Source organism: Sorex fumeus, unplaced genomic scaffold (genome assembly GCF_029834395.1).
Source record: "Sorex fumeus unplaced genomic scaffold, SorFum_2.1 ptg000095l, whole genome shotgun sequence".
Classification (NCBI taxonomy): Eukaryota; Metazoa; Chordata; class Mammalia; order Eulipotyphla; family Soricidae; genus Sorex; species Sorex fumeus.
Genome location: NW_026606152.1, coordinates 3,922,913 through 3,944,817, shown reverse-complemented (window position 1 = coordinate 3,944,817; position 21,905 = coordinate 3,922,913). Strand labels below are relative to the sequence as shown.

Sequence of the window (21,905 nt, the reverse complement as noted above, 5' to 3'; positions counted from 1 at the left end):
CTCCCCCCTCCACCCGCTGTGCTGGGGCATCACTCCTGCGGGGCTTGGGGAACTATGGGGTGCAGGCACGGAGGTGACCTGCCCGCTGCACCGTCTCTCTGGCCCTCACCGCACGTTGGGCTTGCCGGCCAAGGGGGCTGTATGGGGCCCAGGGCAGCGGCTCCCCTCACTGGGCCCCGGTGCCCTGCAGTTGGCTCTGTGATGGCTGTGCCCGGTGGCCTGTGCGCATGTATGTCCGTGAGGTGCGGGGCCAGCTGAGCAGGCCTGAGAGCTGGGCCTTTCTCCGGCCTCAGTGGGGGCCAGCAGCTGTGGGGGTGTGGGGCCGGGCCCTTGCTCCAAAGGCTGGAGGTCCACGCTGACCACAGAGCGGGAGGCCCAGTGCCAGTGGAGCTGTCCTGGCCCTCAGGGACCTCCCTCTGCCTGACTGGAGGTGGATGGCTCCCCAGGGTGCAGGCCTGTGTGTCCAGGTGTATGCGCACCCACGTGTGTGCTTGTCCAAGTATGTGTGCGCCCAGGTGTGTGCCTGTCCGGCTGTGTATCCCCCAGGTGCGTGCATTCCCAGGTTGTGCCCACTTGGTCCAGGAAGCTTGTATCAACCTGCCCCACATACAGACACATGCACACACTTAGACCCACCCCATACACACATCACACGTGTGTGCCCTTGGCCCTCGGGCCCTGAGAGGAGGGCACGTCCCGTGGGTGGGAGCATGTCCTAGGCAGTGGGGTTTGAGCATGGCCTGCGGTGTCTGGCGAGCTTGTGGCAATTCGGGTGCCAGCACGGGCACAGAGGCCAGTGTTGTCTCTGGAAAGGCCACTCGCTGGCAGCGCCTGCCCCCAGATCCAGGGAGCTGTGGCAGAGAATGTAGATGGGGCACGGGGAGCCTGGCACCCGGCACCCTGGGCGTCAGAGGCGGGAGCGGAGGGAGGATTCCATAGCCGTATTCCAAATTCCATGGCGTCGCTGTCATCTCTCCGCCCTTGTCCCCAGGTGCTGACTGCCCTGCAGAAGGACAGCCGGGAGCTGGAGCGGGGCAGCCCGTGTCTCCGGCACTGACCACCGGCGCCTTTGCCAGGCACCTCCTGGCCGCTCCCAGACACACACTGCCGCCAGCGCCCTCGCTCTGGGAACTCGGCACTTGGACGGGGAGGCGGGCAGCACTCAGCCGGAAGAGCAGCGCGGATCGACCCAGTGGCCCGAAGCCGGTGGCAGCCACCTTCTCCCCCCTCACAAGCAAAACCCATTAAATTGTGATGCTTTTATGGCAACGACCAGAGAGGACCGTCCCCTTTCTTGGCCGAGGTGCAGGAGGACGGTGGTTGGGAGAAGGCAGAGCCGGCAGCTGCACACTGTGGCCGCCACGTCCCGGCGCGGCCCGTTGATCCCGCCTCAGGAGAGGGGCTGGGCCGGGCCAGCAGCCCCCGGCTGCCACTGACTCTGTGGCCTTGAGACACCGAAGCCAGCCTACAGTCTACCTGCATGTGCGGCCATGGGGGACTGCTCCCAGGGGGACTTAGGGCCAGTCTCAGGCCACGGAGGGGCTCGGCCCTGCCCATGCCTGTCTGCCTGATCTCTTGAGCGCCAGGGTAACCCCTAAGTGCCGTGACCCCTTCTCAGGCATTCTCTGGCCAGGCCCACCTGGCACGGACCTGTTGACACCAGCAGCCCCCCACCCCCAGCATGGCTCCCCTCTCCGTGAAAGCGCGGCCATGGCCGACCACGCCATGGAGTGGGTGGGTGTAGGAAGTCTCCGAAGGTGCTGTGGCACTGAGTATGCACCCAGGAACCCGCCATATGGCCCCGGCATTCCTGTACCCCTCTGTCAGCCACTCTCACCACAGACTGGAGTGGCCTAGGGCACCCTCCCCTCAAGTGTCGTGGGCAGCTGGGAGTCAGATGGAGCCAGAGCCCTTGGTGGCACCGTCGAGGTTCTGCGCTCCAGCAGTGCATGGCCTCCCCTGGCTCCTGCCCCATAGCGCTGCCCTCCCGCTGGACGGGCTCCTCCGGGGCACAGCCTCCAGGGCCACCACACCTGCCTGGCATGCAGCCACAACCACCGCCGTCCCCTGGCACCTCGCTGTGTTTTCTGTCGGGAAACATGTCTCTGCGGCCCAGTGGGCACCCTTAAGTTTCCCAGCCTTCTACCCCCGCTGCACCCTGACCTGCCGCCTTCCCAAGAGGCCTTGCAGCTGCCCGGGGACCATGAGAGGGACCACATGGGTCTGGTGGACATTCCCCACCGGCGCGTGCAGCAGAGGCAGCCCTGCTCCTCGCCCACCCTGACCGCCCGCAGCTGACCACAGCCCCGCGGGCTCCTCGGACTTGCTCCTGTGAAAACTGGTGATACTCACTGCGTCTGTCCCTTGCTGACAGCTTGTACAATTGCCTTTTTATTCAGTAAAGTATCAAATGAAGACTTTTTTGAATTGTAAATTACAGTTTTATTAAAGAAGAATTATGTAAAATTTACCAGAGATCGCAGGTGTGACTGAAATGGATGATCCCATGGGAGATGGCAGGAGTGTGACCTTGAGGGGACGGCGCTCACCTGGGTTCAGTCCCCATCACTACATGTGGTATACTGAGCCCCGCCAGGAGAGAGCCCTGAGCGCAGAGGATGTGCCAATCCCCTTCTGCCCCCCAGTGAAACATTCATTCATCTTCGGCATTTAGGGTGTGGTCAGGCGGGTTCACTCCCCCTTCCTGCTGTTCCCCACCTCTGCCCCTCCCCTCCCATTTGTGACTAAGCCACAGAGGCCCGGCTCCTCCATGCGCCCCCCCAAGATAGTTGCTAGGGTCCTAGGAGGGCAGCCTGCTCGTGTCCCCAAGTACCCCCGCCAGTGAAGCCTTGGTGTCCTGTGCCCTAGTACCTGAGCAGACATTGCAGGCCACTTGCCACCTCTTTCCTGTCCTGAGGCGTGGGTTGGGGGCTCACAGGCCCCAGTGGGAAGAGCCCATTCCTCTCCCGCTGCTGTCTGACCTGCCCATGCTTTCTCAGCCCCTCGGCCACCAGAAGCCGCCCACCCACGCGGGGTCCCTTGTGCTGGTTCAGGTCTGGGTGAGGCCTGCTGAGGCAGGTGGGGACAGGGCCGCCCTCAGACCCTGAGGAAACACAGGTGTCCACAGGTTAGGGTCAGCGGCTTTGACTTTTTTTTTTTATGAATCACCGTGAGGTACGGTTAGACTTACAAACTTATGCTTATGTTTCAGTCCTACAATGATTGAATCCCCATCCCTCCACCAGTGCCCATTCTCCACCACCACTGTTCCCAGTACTCTCCACCCACTCCCCGCCTCTGTGGCAGGCATATTCCCTTTTACTCTCTCCTTTTGGGTGTTATGGTTTGCAATACAGGTACTAAGTGGCCATCATGTTCGGTCTATAGCCTACTTTCAGCATGCATCTCCCATCTTTTATTTATTTTTTTATTTTTTATTAGTGAAACACCATGAGGTACAGTTGTAGACTTACAAGTTGTTGTGCTTGTGTTTCAGTTATACAATGATCGCGTACCCACCACCAGTGCCCATTCTCCACCCCCACCAATCCCAGTATCCCTCCCACCCCTCCCATCCCCTATCCCACCCTGCCTCTGTGGCAGGGCACTCCCTTTTGTTCTATCTCTCCTTTTGGGTGCTGTGGTCTGCAGAAGAGACATTGGGTGGCAATCATGTTCTGTCTATAGACTACTTTCAGCATGCATCTCCCATTCTAGGCAGATCTTCCCAGCACCCTTTATTTGGTGCTCCCTTCTCTGTCTGAACTGCTTTTGCCCCTACAGTGTGCGGCTGGCTTCTAAGCCATGGGCATCTCCCATCTTGAGCGAGCCCTCCAAGCATCCTTTACTTGATGGTCCCTTCTCTATCTGAGTTGCCTTTTCCCCCAGCGTGTCTCGAGGCAGCCTTGACTTTTGTGAAAATCTTCTGTTGGGCAGCCCCACCATCATTGAGCCTGCCAGCCTCCATCCATTTGTCTGTCCTCCAGGATGGGTACTTCATGCAGGTACTGCTTATTTCAGACCCTAGTCACAGGCTCCAGATTTTAATGCACAGCTCCTGGCCCCCATCTTCATTTCTCCGGGGTAGAACTCCCTGGTCCCTGAGCCAAGGGCACGGGCAGAATGGTATCAGGGACATGTGCAGTGCCCGCGCCCAGGGGCCTGGCAGGGGCAGGGAGCCGTCCCATGAGCGCGCTCCTCTCGTCTCTTTCCAGAGAACCTCAGTCACGGGGCAGTGGATGAGGATTTTCTCCTGCTTGAAGCACTCCCTCAGTCCACCTCAAGCCGAATGCCAGGCCCGCTGGCTGGTCTCTGCCAAGGCTGCTGTCTGGTTGCGGGTGAAAGGGGAAGGGTCCGGGCCAGTGGCTCCAGGTCGGCTGAATAATGAGTTTGTTTTCCCTAGAGGTAAGCCAGGGGCCAAGGAGAGCACCGGAGAGCTGCCACCACCAAGGGCCTGGTGCCACCCACCTGCCTGGGGGCCTCCAGGACGCAGGAGGAGGGCGGGATGGGGGTGGCGCTACTTGTGATCCAAGGCAGAAAGAATACGATCTGCCAGTGGTTCATTTCTTCAGCCAGCCTTGAACAGTGGGAAGGGAGCATGAGGAGAGGGTGTGTGTGTGTGTGTGTGTGTGTGTGTGTGTGTGTGTGTGTGTGTGTGTGTACACGAATACATGCGCACGTGAGCATGTGCAGCTCGAGAAAACTAGACTCTTTTTAAGTCGTATTCAGGCCATGCAGGTTAGAATTTTAATCAACCTTTAGTGGCCTCTAAAGGAACATACTTTAGAAATAAAACTGCATCATCAAAATCAAGGAACCTTTCCCAACTGACGACCTGTAAGTGGATTCAGCCGAACTCCGCAGCTGGGAGAGGCCACTGTGCGCACCTGCCTGCCAGAGGCACAGGCAGGAATTTGAATGCAGGGAGGGAGGGTGAGCGTGCGTCTAACCCTGAGACACACCTTCATTCACCCTGTGATGTAAATGAATCCAAGGCCTCGGTTCCCAAAGCACCAAAGGAAAGTGAAGGTGTTCGTTATGGACTCTGGATAAAGGTGCTAGAATATCAGGCATTGTTCCGTGAACAGGAGGCGAAAGAGACAAGTGACTGTTGATTCCGAGTGAAATCCTGGGCTCACTCAAAGGTCATCAAGGCCTGGCATTCTCCTGGTGCACACAGGAGGGTCACTATGGGCTGAGTCCTCTGTTTGTTTAGTTCACACCTGGAAAAATACAGTCTGATCAGTGGGCCTTTACTGCATGCACAAGACCCTTTTATTAACGATATCGCAAATGACAGTGCCTGAAATTTTCATTTTCATTTCATCTTCCTGTTATTCGTCGAATGCCTCAAGCAGGCCCCAGTAACGTCTCTTTCATCCTAACCCTGAGATTATATTCAAGGCTCTTTAGGAGAATGAGACCCATCATTGTTACTGGTATTTGGCATATTTGGTACGCCACGGGGAGTTTGCCAGACTCTGCCCTGTGGGCAGGCTACATTCGATAGCCTGCAAGTTTGTCCAAAGTAGGAATGAGATGATAAGATGTCATAAAAGATGTCCTGATAAGATTAAATTAAAAAAACAAAAAGTACAATAAAATAAAATAAAAAATAAGCCAACTCTTGGACCAGAGCGACAGTACAGCAAGTAGCACTCATACCCTGCACGCAACCAAGCCAGATTCGAACCCTGGCACCACATATGATTCTCTGAACCCCTCCAGGAGTGACCCCGGAGCACAGAATCAGGAATAAGCCCTGAACACTGCCAGGTGTAACCTCCAAACAAAAAATTAAAAAAATACAGCTCTTGAAAAAAATCAGTGGGTCATCACAGGAAAACACTTTTATTTTGGTACAGATCAACGAATTTCTTTAGCATCTTAAGGAAAATACCACATCAACCAGGTATCATTTTATTCGTTATTCGTCGATTGCCTCGAGCAGGCCCCAGTAACGTCTCTTTCATCCTAGCCCTGAGATTATATTCAAGGCTCTTTAGGAGAATGAGACCCACCAGGTATCACTGAGAAGAAATAGAAGTGAATGTTCACTCCTCTCTTCACCAAAAAGCAAAGAAACTTCAGCTTTTTCTCTTTTTTAAATAGTTTTCTCCATTTCCTTTTTGTTCTTGTGCCACACCTGGCTCTGCACTCCTGGCCAGCTGAGGGACCACACGGGCCAATGGGCATTGAACATGGGTTGACCACGTACAGGGCAAAGTACCATGCTCACTGCACTAGTGCTCTGGCCCTTATCGTCTTCAAACACAATTTGATTTTGGTGTTGGGCTACGCCCTTCGTGTGTTCAGGCAGCACTCTTGGCGATGCTGTCGCAGACCTTATGCATTGCCAGGGTCAACCAGTGTGTGTCCAGCAAGTTCCATTGTTTCTGCTCTATGTCTTCGGCCCCTACGAAACAATTTTAATCTAAGAAACTCAGTGAGTTGTTCACAGAGACTGTCATCAAAACCAGATTCATATTTCAAAGGTAATTTTAATAATTAATCACCAGCAGCTTTTGCAGGGGTGGGGGGAATCCAGCCCACGGAACTTTTAAGCCCTCCTGCACATGAAAGAGGGAGGGAGCATCCTCCTCAGTTTGAAGGGGCCACGAATATCCCGGGTCACTCCCAGAAAACTTTGGACAGCTTCTTGAATGCCAGGTCCCCTAGGGCGGGTCTGGCTGCCTCTCCAGTCCACAGAATCCACAGTAAGGTGCTGCTCTCTGTCAGTGCAGGCACTCATGGGGGAACAGCAGGTTTGGGCTTGTGACAAAATGTGGCTCCATCCCAAGTATCAGGGGCCCTGGAAGGAACGGCGAGAGACGGAGCTTGGGGTTGGCGCTCTGAGTGTGCATCTGTCAGCTGGCAGTGCAGGTTTCTCCATTCTTCAGGAGGGGACAAAGGCCTTGGCCTCCCTGATCTTCTGCTTCATGCCCCTGCAGGACAGCATGAGGCTGGCGTGGTGCCGCTTCAGCGACTCCAGCCGCTCCCTGAGCAGCTCCGTCTTATCCACCTTGTCCTCCAGGTCCTGGAGGAGCGAGTGTTTGCCCAGGAGCCCGCACTTCTGGTTCAGCTTGATGTTCTCCAACCGCAGGCTGTCGCGAGCTTGCTTGGTCTTGGTCAGGATGTCCCTCCTGAGCGCCACCTGCTCCTCCATTTCCTGCAGCTGCACCTTCTTGCTCATGTTCTCTCTGTCAACGAAGTGCAGCTTCTCCTTCACGTGTGTCACCGTCTGCACGTTGTTGCCGACCTTGCTGCGCAGCTTCAGGAGCTCCTCGTTCCGCTCCTCCACCTTCTCGTTGAACGTCTGATTCTCGATCTTCAGCTGCTCAAAGTCGATGAGGTGCAGGCCCTGGGTCAGGTCCTCCTGCGCCCTCATCCGGGTCTCAAAGTGCACCAAGCACTGCTTCAGCTGCACGTTTTCCAGCCTCACGGCGCTCATCTCCTTCTCCTTCCTGTCCTCCAGCGCCTGGATCTGCTCCACCTGCCGCAGTGCCTCCTGCCGCCCGCCCGTCATTCGGCAGCTGCCCATGGCCTGCATCACCACCTGCTTCTTCAGGGCCTGGAACCTTCTCCAGTCCTTGTCGGCCTGCTCCAGCGTGGACCTGCACTGCTGCTTCAGCTGCTCCAGCTCCTGGTGGTACCAGTCCAGGTCGTCGGCCTGCTGCTTCCGCAGGTCCTCCAACATGGCCACGTAGCCCAGGTAGGTCTGCTCCTTCTCAGGGGCCTCCTCGGCCACCTTGTCCGTCGCCTCCGCCGCGGCCGCGGCATCCTGGCCCTTCCTGCGCAGCACCTCGCTGATCTTATGCTGCAGGAAGAAGTTGTAGCGCTGGTAGCGGCTGCGCTCGGCCATCAGCGCGTTGTACTGTTGGATGAGCTCGAGGCGCAGCTGCTCCTCCTGCTCCTTCTCCGACCCCGAGCCCCACGCCTCGCCCTCCCCCTCCTCGGGCCCCTGCCCCTGCTCCTGCTCCTCTTCGGGGGGCTCCCCGTACAGGGGCCCCTTCTGCACCGGCGGCGCGGGGGTGAATCTGTCCACCGCCGCCTCCTCCTCGCCGTCCTCGGGCTCCTCCTCCCCGGGCACCGCCTTGCGGGCTGTCACTGTCTCGGAGAGGTCGGCGAGGTCCCGCCTTGAGAGGCCCCGGGACGGGCTTTTCTTCCTCCGCAACAGATACGCCGCCGCCGCCGCCTCCTCCTCCTCCCCCTCCTCCTGGCTCTCCTCCTCCTCCTCCTCCTCCTCCTCGGCCGCCGCTACCTCCTCGTGGCTCTTTGCTTCCGCCGGCTCCGGCTCTATCTCCTCCTCCGCTTGCTCTTCCTCCCCCTCCTCCCCCTCCTCCTCCTCCCCGGCCTCGGCTTCCTCGGCTTCGCTTTCGGACAGCGGCCGGGCTGGCTCCTCGGCCTCATCCCCGGCTCTCCTCGCCGAGTCCTCCTGCTCCTCCTCGGCCTCCGCCTGGGCCTGGGCCGGCTCTTCCGAAGCCCCCGGCCCCTCCTCTCCCGCAGTCTCCGTGGCCACCGGCTCCTCCCGGGCCTCGGGGGCCGCTGCTGCTGGGGCGATTTCCTCCGAGGCCTCTGCGGCCCCCGCTTCCGACCCCGACCCCGACCAGGCCAGTTCGGTGGCGGACTGGAGGCCGGAGCTGCCCCCACCCTCCGGGCTGTCCGAGTCTCTGTTGTCCTCCTCCGAGCCGACCGGGGGCCCCGGGGCGCTCTCCATCTCGCTGCGGCCGGGCTCCCGCCGCCGGCCCCGGCAGCCGCTGTTGGGTTGCCAGGGGCAACCAGGGCCGCGCGCCTCACGCCCGCCGATTGGCCGGACGCGAGCCCGACGCCCACCTCCCGGCCCCGCCCCCGGAAGAGGGCGGGCCAATAGCACGCGGGGAGCGCGCGCCGGGAGGCGGGGCCAGGGGGCCGGGGGCGGGCTTCCGCGGCCCGGCTCCCGGCCGCCGAGTTCCCAAGCCGCGCTGGGGCGGGGCGTCGGCCCGTCGCTGCGCTCGGCGGCGGCCGGCGGCGCGAGGGGCGCGCAGGCGCAGCGCGGCGCCGGGGCGGGGGCGGCCGCGCCGTGGCGCCTGCGCGATGCGGCGGAGCGACGGCGACGGCGGCGGCGGCGGCGGCGGCCGGGCCGGGCCCGAGGGCGCCTGCGTGCTGAGGCGGGACGCGGCCCGGCTGGCCGGTGGCGGCGGCGGCGGCGGCGGCGCGGCGGCGGGCGCGGCGGGCGGCGGTTGCCCGTGCGCGGCGGCGGCGGGCGCGGCGGGCGCCGGGGCGGCGGCGGCGGCGGGCGCGGGCGGCGGGCGGGGGAAGATGGCGGAGCTGGGGAAGAAGTACTGCGTGTACTGCTTGGCCGAGGTGAGCCCGCTGCGCTTCCGCTGCACCGAGTGCCAGGACATCGAGCTGTGCCCCGAGTGCTTCTCAGCGGGCGCCGAGATCGGCCACCACCGGCGCTACCACGGCTACCAGCTGGTGGACGGCGGCCGCTTCACGCTCTGGGGGCCCGAGGCCGAGGGCGGCTGGACCAGCCGCGAGGAGCAGCTGCTGCTGGACGCCATCGAGCAGTTCGGCTTCGGCAACTGGGTGAGTGCGGGGCGCGGGCCCGCCCAAGGTCACCCACCGCCGGCAGGCCGGCCGGCCGGCCCGGCGCCCCCGCGCTGCAGCGCCCCCGCGAGGACGCACGCACGCACGGACGGCGGCGGCGGCGCCCCGGGCCCGGCCGCCACCTGCCCGGACTCGCGCGGCTGCTCGCCCCCGGCCCCGGGCGCCTCCCGGGGCCGTCCCAGGGCTGCCCCGCGTGCTCCCCCGCGGCCGGCCGCCCTGACCACCCGGGACCCTGTCTTGCGTGCTGTCCTCCCACTGGGGGTGCTGGAGAGGACACTGCTCGTGGAGACCTGCTGCCCCACGCCTGGGAGCCAATTCTTTTGTCTCTGGTCAGCCCCTCTCCGGTGTCCACTGCCCAGCTGGCTGGCCTCTCTTGTGTGTCCGCTGCCCGGAGAGAGAACCCAGCCTTCTCCCGGGTGCCCACGCCCACAGCTGGCCCACTCTCTAGTGCTGCTGGGCGGCCCCACCTGCTAGCCTCTCCGTGGGGCACAGCTGGTGCCTCTTGTGGTGCCTGCTCCGGGGTCCCTTCGAGCCTTGGGGTGCCGAGTCCTCCCCGCTCGGGCCTTAGACTTACTCGGGTCCGCGCATCCTTGGCCCCAGAACTGGAGCATCCGATCCCTTCTCACCACCGTAGTCGGGGCAGTGTGAGTGTGAGCAGTGGCCCTGCAGGTGTCTGGGTGCAGTGAGCCTTGAACCCGAGTCAGTCACAAGTTGTGCCTTCAGCCTGGAGAGTCTGTCCCACTTGGGACACAGCCACCAATGTTAGCTGCCCACAGTGGGTTCCCCAGCCCCACGCCTGCTGCATGCCTGCCTCATGGGCCCCAATGCCACCGGAAGTCTCCACTGTTGGCAGAGAGCGGGCTAGGAGCAGGGACACGGGGTTCTGGGAGCTGACCCCCCACCAGCGGTTCCATGCAGGGCCTAATGCACACCCCTAGTGTTCTGGCCAGCTCAGGCAGGTGGAGACCCAAGACCCATGGGGGACACTGGCCCAGGAGTGCGAAGCTGCAGAGGGGCAGTGGGTGGTGACCCGCTCCCTGGGGCTCCCGGGCAGAGAGGATGGGCGGCTGGTGCACGGGCGGCTGCCAGTGTGTCTGAGCCGCACAGCCCTGTTCGCCGGAAGCAAGTGAAGACCCTGGTCTGGGCAGTCTGGAAATTGAGCCGCACCTCTGCAGACTTGGGGGATAGGGGCTCGTGAGCTTTGGAGCTTAGTACTGGGGCTTTTAGGTTCTGGTACCCCCACCCATGCAGAACCCCCCACCTCCATGCTGAGTGCTGGCTGCCAGGGAGTGGGGTGGGGGCAGGGCAAAACCAGCCTTTCCCTCCCTGCCCCCAGCACTGCCAGGAATGAGGAGTCATTCCTGAGGTGTATTGCCAGTTGTGCCCCACCCCCAAGAAAACCACCAAGTTTCCCTGCATGTTGATGGGGGGAGGGGGACCCCATGTGGGGCACAAGTGCATCAGGGTTCTGAGCTGGGGCCTGTTCTTGCCCAGTTTACACATAGGGCACAGGCCCCTGGACATTGGCCTCCACGCCCAGTCTGCTGCATTGCTGACCACTGTCAGCATCGCCTGAGTGCCCAGGGCCCCCTCAGGCATCTCTGTAGGCGCACCAGGCATGTGGAATGTGGGTGTCTGTGGGGTAGTGGGTAGGGTCAGACACCCGACCTCCACTTCCTGTGCGAGTTTGCGTTTCTGTCAGCCCAGCTGCAGCCGTCAGGCACTCCCAGTTCACTGGCGGTTGATGAGAGGAAGACATTGCCACTTCATTTCAGTTCCTAATTTTTTTTTAATCTGGGGGGGGTGACAAAATTCCCATAAAATGGTGGGCAGACAGTGCTCAGGGGTTCTGGGCCGACTCTGGCTCGGTGCTCAGGGCTGGGCTGTGGTGTCTGGAGGCCTGACATGCTGACTTGGCAGCAGCGGGCCGTCCCATAAGCTTGGCACTGCCTCTCCTGCCCTAGAATTGTCCATTTTGCTGCTCATTGCTTTGGTGGGGCATACCCGCTTGTGCTCAGGCGTGTGAGGGATCGGTGCGCCAGGGATCGAATCCAGGTCAGCTTTTTGCAAGGCAAGCATCTCCCCCTCTGCACCTAAAATTGCCTCCTGTCTTTTTTTTTTTTTTGTCGGGGGGGCAGTTGGGGGACCACAATTGGTGGTGCTCAGGGCTTGCTCTGCTTAGGGATCACTCAGCAGTGCTCAGGGGACGAAATGGGGTACTGGTGATTGAACCCAGGTCAGCCACTTCCAAAACAGTGTTCTCCCTGCTGGACTACTCTAGCCCCTTAAATTGCCTTCTTTAAAATGACAGTCAGTGACCTGAGTCCATCCCTGCTGCTGCGGGTGTCTGCCCGAGCATGATGGCCCCTGAAGCCTCTGGGGCTAGGGCCCTCCTTTCCTGGGGCTGGGCGCTTGGGGAACGCCTGATAGGAGGGGGCTCCTAGGCCTGGTGCCATTGGCTTCTGTCTGGAGACCCCACCACCAGCTGCCATTTCTCAAGGCCGTTCCCCAGCCCAGTTACAGGGCGTGGTGGGTGAGTGAGCTGACAGGCTGGGGAAGCGGCCACAGCTAGCAGGGGGCTCAGATCCCCGGCAGGTCGCCCTGCCCTTTAAATACAACTGGGATTTTGGTCAGATCCATAATAGGCCTGGGTTCGATCCCTGTCATCCCATATGGTGGTCCCCCCAGTCTGCCAGGACTAACCCGAGCACTGTAGGTGTGACCCCAAAACAGTACACACAGCCAGGACCATGAGGGAGTCGGGTGCCTCAGTCCGATGTCACTCTTGCCTCAAGCTGCAGAGGGGGACCCAGAACAGGTCTGGTCCCAATTGGGCCCCCATTACCCCAGGATCTGGGGTCAGGAGGGGAGCAGAGGCAGCCGATGGGGCGGGCAGACGGGACCAGCCGGAGACAGGCCTGGTTGGGCCCTGCACCAGCTCCCCCGCCCTGGCACAGCCCGTCTGCTGTGCCCCAAGCCTATTGGTTCACCTGCTCAGGTGCCAGAGGGCAGCACCAGCTCTCCTTGCCTGTTCCAAATGGGGAACCATCTGACAATTGTATGTGGGCTCCAGGGGGTGCATTTCCTGGGGAGCCAGGGAATCCCCGCCACATCCATCCCCATGTGGCCCCAGGAGCTGTGTTCACCCTCTCCCTTGTTGCGGGTACGCGGTGGTACCCTGCCCACGTCACTGTGAGGCCAGTCCAGGACAGAGGGATGCAGGAACTGGGCTCCTTTTAGTCAGCTTAAAGCTTGTCTGCGGGGCCTTGCTGGATCAGAGCTGCTCATTGAACTTCACTGTCTTGGTCCCTGGACGGAGACAGTGCCCTGCAGGCCCCGGGGAGTGCCAGCTGTGCTGTCCCGTGCTGCTTCAGGCACTCGCCCTCTGAGTTGTGGCCTCACATGCGGTCACCCAGGGAGTGGCTGTGTTGTGCGGGTCGCTGTATGCGTAACCTCAGGTCCCAGGCCCCCTGTGAGCACCCTGCCCTGCCGCAGTGCTCTGCCAGTTTGTCCTTTGCTGCCACAGGGGCAGGCACTTTTGTCTCTGTGGCTTGCTAGGTGAATGTTTCAAGGACAAAAGTCCCAGACTCCTTAGACTGAGGATTTGAGGCAGTTTGACATTAAAACCTCATTTAATTCGGGGGACCGGAGGTGTAGTGCATCGGATACGGTGCCTGCCTTGCATGTGATGCGCCAGGTTCCGTCCCCAGCACTGCCAGGAGTAGTCCTTGAGCGTTGCCAGGTGTGGCCCAATTTCCCCCTCAAAAAAAATAAAGTTTTAAAAAGTGAAACCCTCTTTCACTTTATCTGCAATAGTGAAGTGTTTATAGCCTCCCTAGCCTCTGTCTGATACCCCTGACACAGGCTGGCCATAACACGGGCTGGCGTTGTATTCTCTTGAATAATCCTTAGTGGATTGGGCTGTTGGCTCTCAGGATGCGGGGCCAAGGGCTGTGAGTAGGCAGAGCCCCTGTGGGCTGGTTCCTTCATGAAGCCTTGCCGGTGTGTCGTGGGAAATATTAGGCATGGACAGGCCAACCCGAGTTGGGTCCCCCAGGCTCTCCAGGAGTAACGCCGAGAACTACCAGATCAAAGGGGGCCAGTGACCCTCCCGGTTCTGCCCGTACCATCACAGGTCACTGACTGCACACCTGTCTCCCGCCCTTGTGCAAGGCCCCACATACGCTCGGGACCCATGCAGGTGGAGAGACGGCGGCATGTGGCCAGCTGCGTTGCCCAGAGCGCTGTCACTCCATCCCCAGGACTCGGGTGCCTCGTGTCTGAAGCGACAACAGCGGCTAGGGGGTTTCCCTTGCACACACCAGCCCCCACCGGGTGTTGAGTGCCCTGATTCCGAGGTCGATCCTTCCTCTGCATCTCAAATGGTGTTTCCCAAAGTAGGCACCCCACCCGGGGGAGCTGGGCTAAGGATTCGGGTCTGAGTGAGCCTGTAAAAGGGCCTCATGGTGGAGTCTGGCACTAGCAGCCCTGCAGAGGGCGGGGGAAACTGCAGGGGAGACGAGCCTGCGCGCGGCCATTTCCTGGTGCCAGCGTTGCTCTGCGTTAGAGCTACTGCCCTTTCCCTTACCCCTTGTGACTGAAGTTCTAAGCAGAAGTGACCAGCCCAGGCACAGTGTGGTGGCTGAGAGGGGTTTGGCTTCGGGAGCAAGCAGTGTGCCTCGCTGTGCCGAGTCCTTTTTCTGCCTAGCTGTGGTCAGTGCAAGCCGCTGCTTGTCCAGGTCCCTGATCTCCAGGGTAGCTTCTGCGGGTGCAGCCTCCCCATGTTTCTGGAGCTGTGAGAGCAGACGGGGTGCCTGGCTGTGGCTTTAGCGGTTGACTTGGAGGAAGAGGCCTCTTGGCAGAAGGAAAAGATTGAGGGGTTGAATGGTTTCCTCCCATGAATCACGGGCTGACGTTTGCCGTGATGCCGTCTGCAGCCACGGTACCCACGAGCCTCCCCTACCTGGGTACAGGCAGCAGGCCGAAGGGCCTCCTGTCTAGGAGACCTGGCAGGACAGCAGAGGGCACCGTGGTGCCCCCAGGCACAGGCTCACCTCGAAGGCCTGCCCCTTCCTGTGCTGCCACACTCCCACCACAGGTCTGACTTTGTTGACGCTAACTTCCAGTCTTGGTCGTTGCAGGAAGATATGGCAGCTCACGTGGGTGCCTCCCGGACCCCGCAGGAAGTGATGGAGCACTATGTAAGCATGTACATCCACGGCAACCTGGGGAAAGCCTGCATCCCCGACACCATCCCCAACCGGGTGACCGACCACACGTGCCCCAGTGGGGGCCCCCTCTCGCCCAGCCTCACCACCCCCTTGCCTCCCCTAGACATCTCGGTGGCTGAGCAGCAGCAGCTCGGGTACATGCCGCTGCGGGACGACTACGAGATCGAATACGACCAGGACGCCGAGGCGCTCATCAGTGGGCTTTCGGTCAACTATGACGACGACGACGTGGAGATCGAGCTCAAGCGCGCCCACGTAGACATGTACGTGCGGAAGCTGCGGGAACGGCAGCGGCGCAAGAACATCGCCCGTGACTACAACCTGGTGCCCGCCTTCCTGGGCAAGGACAAGAAGGAGAAGGAGAAGGTGCCCAAGCGCAAGATCACCAAGGAGGAGAAGGAGCTGCGGCTCAAGCTGCGGCCGCTCTACCAGTTCATGTCGTGCAAGGAGTTCGACGACCTGTTCGAGAACATGCACAAGGAGAAGATGCTGCGGGCGAAGATCCGAGAACTGCAGCGGTATCGGCGCAACGGCATCACCAAGATGGAGGAGTCGGCCGAGTACGAGGCGGCCAGGCACAAGCGGGAGAAGAGGAAGGAGAACAAGAACAGCGCTGGCTCCAAACGCGGGAAGGAGGACGGCAAGGACAGCGAGTTCGCGGCCATCGAGAACCTTCCGGGCTTTGAGCTCTTGTCGGACCGTGAGAAAGTGCTGTGCAGCTCCCTGAACCTGAGCCCTGCCCGCTACGTGACGGTGAAGACCATCATCATCAAGGACCACCTCCAGAAGCGGCAGGGCATCCCCTCCAAGAGCCGCCTTCCCAGCTACCTGGACAGGGTCCTCAAGAAAAGGGTGTTGACCTTCCTCACGGAGAGCGGCTGGATATCCAGGGACGCCTCCTAGGCCAGGCATGCACCGGGAGCGGGGCTCTCTCGGAGACGGATTCCTGCAGGGCCTCTGCCGGCGGGGGCGTCCCGCTGCTGGGCAGCAGGGACCTGTGTCCACCGGTCCTGAAGGCTGCTTCCAGGGACTTGCCCTTCGTGCATGGGTGGAGGGCTCCCAATGGACTGCCACCCCCCTTGTTCTGTACAGACTGCAGGGCTGCCAGCCCGAGTTTCCTGTGACAGCCCCCCGGGGGGCCCCCTCCCCCGCACGTGGCACTTTAGATGGGGCGGGGCAGGTCCCAGCAGGCTCCCCCGAGCCTCCCGCGGGCCCCGGCACCTGTGAGAGCTCCCTGGCTCCTGGACGGTGCTCTGGGGATGCCCACTAGGAGTGGGGCGGGGTGGGCTGCCAGAATCTGAGCCAGCTTTCCTGGGGGTGGGGGTGCTTCCTGCTGCTTCCGTCTTCGTCCGGGCGGGTTCGAGCTCAGGCACCGCCTGCTTCTGGGCCTCTCCCCAGTTGCAAGTACCTTAAGTACCTTCTCAGCGAAATGCTGACGGCTGCCCAGCGAGTGGCGGCTGTGCTGGGCCAGCCAGCAGCAGCTCTGGCCAGGGGCGAGCCTGTGCCCGGTCCTATGCCAGAGATTTTCAGGGGCCCGCTCCCATGGACGCACACGGTACCTTCCTTCTGGAACTCGAGGAAGCCCTTTGTCTTCCGGCTGCTCAGGGGTCTCCTGTCCAAGACCCTGCTTTAGAGTGGGAGTGACTGCAGAAACCCCAGAGGCTCCCTTCTGCCCCCTCACCCAGACTGTTTACCTCCCAGAGTGTTTGGGCTTGAAGTTACATTAAAGTTATTTGAAAGAAGAGACCTCATTTCCAAGGACTTCCTTAATTCCTAATTCTGGTGCCTTTTCCTTTCTTCTGTCCCTTTCCCCTAGGCAGTGTTCAGCATTAAGGACTGTTTCCAGGCCCTCCAAGGGGCATAACCGTAAGCTGTGAGGCACAAGGGCCCTGGTGACAGTGCTCAAGTTTGCTTAGCGGGAGGCCGCCTCCACTTGTCCCCACAGTCGCAGTTGACAGGGCCTTGTCCATGGCCATCGGCGGTGCTGTTTCATAGGTGTCTCGGCCACTTCTCCCTGGGTAACATCCTGGCCTCCGGAATCCCGCCGGGAGGGGGGCTTTGGTACCCGGAACACCAGCTAGTTGGGAGGACCGCTGGCCTCAGTGATTCCCATGCCTCCACTGCTTCTCTCAACAGAAGCTTAGTTTGATGAGGTTTTAAATTTAGTCTCATTTTTATATAAACATGATTTGAGTCATTAGGCTTGGGAAACAAATCCCTGTAAATTTGTGCGGCCTCAGCGGCAGTGTCCGCTGAGGCGTGAGATTGTCCTTTGGAAGGTCCAAAGACTCCTCAGGTATGGCTGGCAGCGGCAGCGGGCTCGGATTCATTCACTCAGGGATCACTGCTGTTGTCAGGGACAGCTGCCTCTCGCCCATCAGCCCCAGCTGTCACTGTCGCATCTGACCCTGACCTGAGTGCAGAGCCTTCATGTTTTTGTATTTCTCGTGAGAAACTGGTCTCAAGCCCGTGCAATTAGGTCTTTACAAAATTTAAACTCTTTGATCCACAGACATACAAAAGAATGCTCTGATGGCCAACAATCCAAAACTGTGTTGAAACCCAACTCTGGCTCCTGTTTTGATTTCCCTGTTGCACATTAAACACGTTGAGAACGAGTGTTACTGCTTGCTTCTTACTGCCCTCGGCTTTGAGCTTGGCATCACTTCCAGTGTGGCTTCAGTGGGCTCCACTTTCCTCCAGGCGAACAGCTGAGCTTGGAGGCGCAGAGACAGCCTTCACACAGCCCTGCCTGGGCAGCTCCTGGCCACCCCAGAAAGGCCTCTGCAGGGGTTCAGGCGCTTTTCTACTGGGCAGCTGCCCCTGTAATTCTGGTGTGTTGCCCTCTCACACTGCTGCCTGTGACACCCCCTCCCCCGCCACCCTTCCACCTACCTGTGCACTTCCACTTTGAACCTCGTAAAGCAGCTAGACAGCAGGAGAGCATGTTTGGGAATGGGAAGAAATCTCCTATTTTGGGGGGTGGTTGGTGGAGGGCCAAGCTACACCTAGTGGTGCCTGGGATCAAACCCAGGACAGCTGCATGCAAGGAAAGTGACTTCCCTCCCCAGTGTACTATCACTGATACCCAATTTTAATAATGGAAACAATCCCTTTCTAAGATGTTTAAAATCAATGGGCTGGTCTATCCTACAGAGAGGAAGGTCACCTGTTGGCGTGCCGCCCAGAGGTGCCTCAGATGAGCTTGTTTCCCTGAGTGCAGAACCCCTCGTCTCTCGGGGCAAGGTGAGGGCTGATGAGACTAGAATTGGTGTCTGCCATGCTGCAGCTCAGTGAAGTGACCCCCTCGCCCAGGCCGAGGTGTGGGACCACACTCCCTGCCAAGCACCGGCAATACTGGGACCAAACCCTCCTCAGTGATGGAACAGTGAATGTGAGTGTTCCAGTTCGCCCAGCATTGGCCTCAGTTGGGAGCATGTCCATCTCACTAGGGAAAGAGCAGGGCCCAAGGCAGATATGTCAGCTCCTGTTACTGCCAGAGAACGTGGCAAGAACACCCAGGAGCGCATGTTCTCGGGTCTCCCAAACCCAGACTTTTATCTAGTGAGTGACGGGCGCAGGCCTACAGGCCAGGGAGACGCAGGAGCCTGGTGTGGCCAGCCAGGTGTAGACAGCCAGACAGCGGTTCCCAAAGACCTTTTATTCAACACTGACGACACACGCACACCGCTCAGACTCGGGTGGGGAACACCCAGGTCTGTTCTCTGAGCACGTGGCCTATCGACAGACTAAAAAAGGGACGGACTCCCAACTCCAAGTTCATTATTAACACAACTGTAAACCAGCTCACCCTGCTGGTTCTGGTCACTAAAGCTTTCCAACAAAGTGGGAAAGGCCGTGGGCTCAGATGAGCCAGCCTGGACAGCGAGCGTGAGGGCAGCCCCAGAGCAAGCCTGGCACGCTAGGCCCCCTTCACCACCCCTACCAGGGCGGGCCGCAGCGTGCGCCCGTGCAGCTTGTAGCCCACTTTGCTCACAAGCGCCACCGTGCCCGGCTCGCGGCCCTCCACCGGTGTGTGGAACAAGGCCTCGTGCTCGTACGGGTCGAACTTGGCCCCTGCAGGGTCGAGCCGGAGGAGGCCGTGCTTGGCAAACACCTTCTGGATCTGCACCTCCGTCATCTGCAGCCCCTCATACAGGCTCTTCAGGTGAGGATTGTCCTCCCTGATCTCTTCCTGGGGCACGCTCTGCGTCGCCTTCTCCAGGATGTCGGCCACCTCCAACAGGTCCTTGCAGAAGGCCTGGATGCCTGGGAGGGGAAAGTGCGTGTCTCGTGGTGGCCAAGTGCTTGGTCTCCAGGACCCCACAGGATATAGGTTGTGTGAAGAGGCCTGGCCTGAGAAGGAGTACCTGGGGGTCCCAGCCCCCACTGAGCTTGTCCACCCCCTCCTGCTCTCTCTGGCCACGGCTGTGAGCCTCCCTGGAGCTCAACTGCTTCAGAGGAAGAGCAGATGGCCCAGCGCAGAGGCAGGCAGGGTGACAGCGGCTTTGGGAGCACCACAGAGCGCAGCCTTCACCCAGGAGACTCCAAGTCCGAGGCAGCAGCTCAGTGGGAAGAGGCAGCCGTGGCTTTCAGATGCCAAAGGCGGTCTGCCCCGCACAGGAGGCCCATGGGACCACAGCCTGTCACTGTGTGTGGCTGGAGGTGGCTTGCCCACGGTCTCAGACAGGGACGCCCAGGAGGAAATACCAGGAGGGTTCTGGGACAAAGTGAAGACCAGGAGCTACACGAACATTTGCAGGAGGCGGGCAGGCGGGAGGAGTGCAGGGGTGCAGGTGTGTGCGCAAGTGCAAACCCCAAGGCCGAGAGGGAATAGGTGTGGGGCAGTTAGCGCCAGGCAGGCGTGGCTATGTATATGCCGCCTTCGCCCGCGTGCACTGAGCACAGACGCTGGGGGCCGGGTAGCTCCCTTGCTGCAGGGGAGGGGAAGCAAGGAGAGGAGGAATGAGTCCAGGTGAGAATTGCACACCTGGCGGGTGGCCACACGCAGGGGCTCAGAAGCAAGATCTGGGCCAGGAGACCTCATGCACGAGTCAGAGCCTGGCTACACAATGCGGCGGGGACTAGCCCAAGCCAACGAAGCTGGGGATAAACTTGTCATGATGCTGGACACGGCACGGCCCAAATCCAAGGGCGCTTTCTAGCTCAGGGAAGGTTGACAACGGCCTCCTGCCTAGGGCCAGCACCAGTGCCACTGCAATATGCCCCCATCACCGAGGAGCCTACACACCCCTGCCCGGGGCCCTTCCACACAACACTGCATGGACACATGCCAGCAGCCCCCCGCAGCCTCCCCCAGGCCCAGCACAGTTACCGTATAACTTTGCCTCCTCCACCAACTTTTGGCTCCTCTGCCGCAGATTCTCAGTATCTGCCAAAGCGCGTTTGTATTTTTCCTGAAGAAGAAAAATGGGAGTTTACCAAGACTGAAGAGAAACCCCAAGTGTGTCTATACTGTGGGACGCGGGCAGCTGCAGAAAGGACAAGACCACCGCGATCTCAGGCAGAGGCCGAGAGAGCGCACGCTACCCTCAGGCCCAACAGAGCTGATCCCACAGCAGTCACGGAGCTCCCATCATTTTGGATTTTGGGTTTATTTTAGGGCCACATCCAGCAGTGCTGAGGGCTAACTCCTGGCTCTGCTCCCAAGTCCCTCCTGGAGATGCTTGGGGAACCACAGGTGGTGCTAGGGATCAAACCTGGGCCACCTACCTGCAAGGGAACTGCACTACCCCTCAAGCCCCCACCGCCCTGCTCTGAGACATTCTCCTGCCTGAGAGAAAGGAGCACAGGCAGCGCTGGAGTCCCCATCTCACCGTGGTCTCCTTCAGCTGCTCCTCCAACTTGACCTTCTCCTCTGCAAGCAGCTTCTCGGTCGGGGTGGGGGCGCCTGCCTTCTGCTCACCGAGGCCCACATCCTCTTCCAAGTTCTGGCCGTCGTTCTTCTGCTTGGTGGCCATGCACAGGAGCCGAGGAGCGGGCCTGCGGGAAGGTGACAGGATGAGCCCCACGTCTGGGGCGACCGAGGGGGGATGGGTTCACACTCACACCCGAGAAACTCCATTTGGGCCCGAGCCCCTGCCCGGACAAACCGTCCCCATGACGAATGCGTTCCCCAAAACCAGCCTCTCCACTCGGCCACCCCTCCGGCCCCAGGTTCTGGAAATAAGGCCGGTGGGCAGGGACGAGGGTGTCTTCCTGGGGCCGGCTGCTGGCCGCCCAGAGGCAGGCTCACCACCCGGGACCACTCCTCCAGCCTGCCCAGCGCCCTGCCAGCTCGCCCGGAGGAAGGGTGGGTGCAGCTTCGGGGCTGGAGATCAGCGTCCCGGGCCCCCGGACGCGGCCCGTCCTGCTCCGGCGGCGCGGGGAGGCTGCGCGGCCTCTTGCCCGGGCCCCGGTGGGGCCGCCGCAGGGCGCCCGCAGAACCCGAGGGCGGCGGCCTCGGGCACGGAAACCCCCGCCCGACCCCGCTCCGGAGCGGGCGGCGCGCACGACTCGGCACCGCCGGGAAGAAGCGGCCGGCGCCGGGTCCAGGGGGCACGGCCGCGGCCCGGCGGGACGCCGCCCCCGCTCACCCCGCCGGGCTGCGAGGGCGCGCCCGTCCCCGGCGGCTGCGGGGCGGCCGGGAAGCCCGACCTTGGCGGCCTCCACAGCCCGCAGCAGGCGCCGAGGTCAGCGCGGGGCACGAGAGCCCGCGGGGGGCCCGTCCCGGGGCCGGCCCCGAGAAGGCCCGCGCCGGCCCCGGGGGTGACCCGGGCCCCGGGGAGGCCCGAGACGGCAGGCCGGCGGGCCGCCCCGCCCGCGGCCCAGGACCGCGGGCGCCGCTTACCTGAGCGACAACGCCAGCGTCGGGAGGCTGCGCCGCGCCAACCTCACGCACCGCGCCGCCATGACTGCCGCCGCCGCCGCCGCGCACGCACTGCGCCTGCGCGCGAGCCCTCGGCCCGCCCCCCGGCGATCCCGGCGACTCGCGCAGACTCCGCGCCTGCCTCCCGCCCAGCGGCTCCTGTGAGCCAATCGCCAGCCGCTCCTCTCCTGACGGACAAGAATGAGGCGCCAATATAA

At 61.2% G+C, this 21,905-nt stretch overlaps 4 protein-coding genes across 6 annotated transcripts in view; 2 read left to right on the top strand and 2 right to left on the bottom strand.

Moving 5' to 3' along the window:
- TBC1D14 (TBC1 domain family member 14) overlaps nt 1–21,905 on the top strand; it is a 298,797-nt gene that overhangs the window by 43,956 nt on the left and 232,936 nt on the right. For all 3 annotated transcript variants that reach the window (XM_056132917.1, XM_056132918.1, XM_056132919.1), the window contains one exon: nt 992–1,064. In XM_056132917.1, coding sequence (XP_055988892.1) covers nt 992–1,057 — 66 coding nt within the window. In that variant the 3' untranslated portion in view covers nt 1,058–1,064. The remainder of the gene's footprint in view (nt 1–991; nt 1,065–21,905) is intronic.
- Nucleotides 6,891–8,716, bottom strand: CCDC96 (coiled-coil domain containing 96). Its single transcript, XM_056132697.1, has 2 exons — nt 8,261–8,716; nt 6,891–8,161 (listed from the first exon to the last, which is right to left on the bottom strand). The coding sequence occupies exons 1-2, from the start codon at nt 8,714–8,716 to the stop codon at nt 6,896–6,898; spliced, it is 1,722 nt and encodes a 573-aa protein (XP_055988672.1). The 3' UTR covers nt 6,891–6,895.
- Nucleotides 9,237–17,438, top strand: TADA2B (transcriptional adaptor 2B). Its single transcript, XM_056132920.1, has 2 exons — nt 9,237–9,567; nt 14,730–17,438. The coding sequence occupies exons 1-2, from the start codon at nt 9,298–9,300 to the stop codon at nt 15,720–15,722; spliced, it is 1,263 nt and encodes a 420-aa protein (XP_055988895.1). The 5' UTR covers nt 9,237–9,297; the 3' UTR covers nt 15,723–17,438.
- Nucleotides 18,482–21,791, bottom strand: GRPEL1 (GrpE like 1, mitochondrial). The gene is made up of 4 exons (XM_056132921.1): nt 21,670–21,791; nt 20,657–20,822; nt 20,155–20,236; nt 18,482–19,088 (listed from the first exon to the last, which is right to left on the bottom strand). The coding sequence occupies exons 1-4, from the start codon at nt 21,729–21,731 to the stop codon at nt 18,742–18,744; spliced, it is 657 nt and encodes a 218-aa protein (XP_055988896.1). The 5' UTR covers nt 21,732–21,791; the 3' UTR covers nt 18,482–18,741.

Excerpts from the sequence above, each read along its gene's own strand:
- CCDC96 (XM_056132697.1), bottom strand. The coding sequence starts at position 8,716 with ATGGAGAGCGCCCCGGGGCCCCCGGTCGGCTCGGAGGAGGACAACAGA. Across the intron at positions 8,162-8,260 it reads AAGCAAAGAGCCACGAGGAG|AAAAGCCCGTCCCGGGGCCT; the intron begins GTAGCGGCGGCC and ends TTGCGGAGGAAG.
- TADA2B (XM_056132920.1), top strand. The coding sequence starts at position 9,298 with ATGGCGGAGCTGGGGAAGAAGTACTGCGTGTACTGCTTGGCCGAGGTG. Across the intron at positions 9,568-14,729 it reads AGTTCGGCTTCGGCAACTGG|GAAGATATGGCAGCTCACGT; the intron begins GTGAGTGCGGGG and ends TGGTCGTTGCAG.
- GRPEL1 (XM_056132921.1), bottom strand. The coding sequence starts at position 21,731 with ATGGCGGCGCGGTGCGTGAGGTTGGCGCGGCGCAGCCTCCCGACGCTG. Across the intron at positions 20,237-20,656 it reads AGCAGCTGAAGGAGACCACG|GAAAAATACAAACGCGCTTT; the intron begins GTGAGATGGGGA and ends TTTCTTCTTCAG. Across the intron at positions 19,089-20,154 it reads GGAGGAGGCAAAGTTATACG|GCATCCAGGCCTTCTGCAAG; the intron begins GTAACTGTGCTG and ends TTCCCCTCCCAG.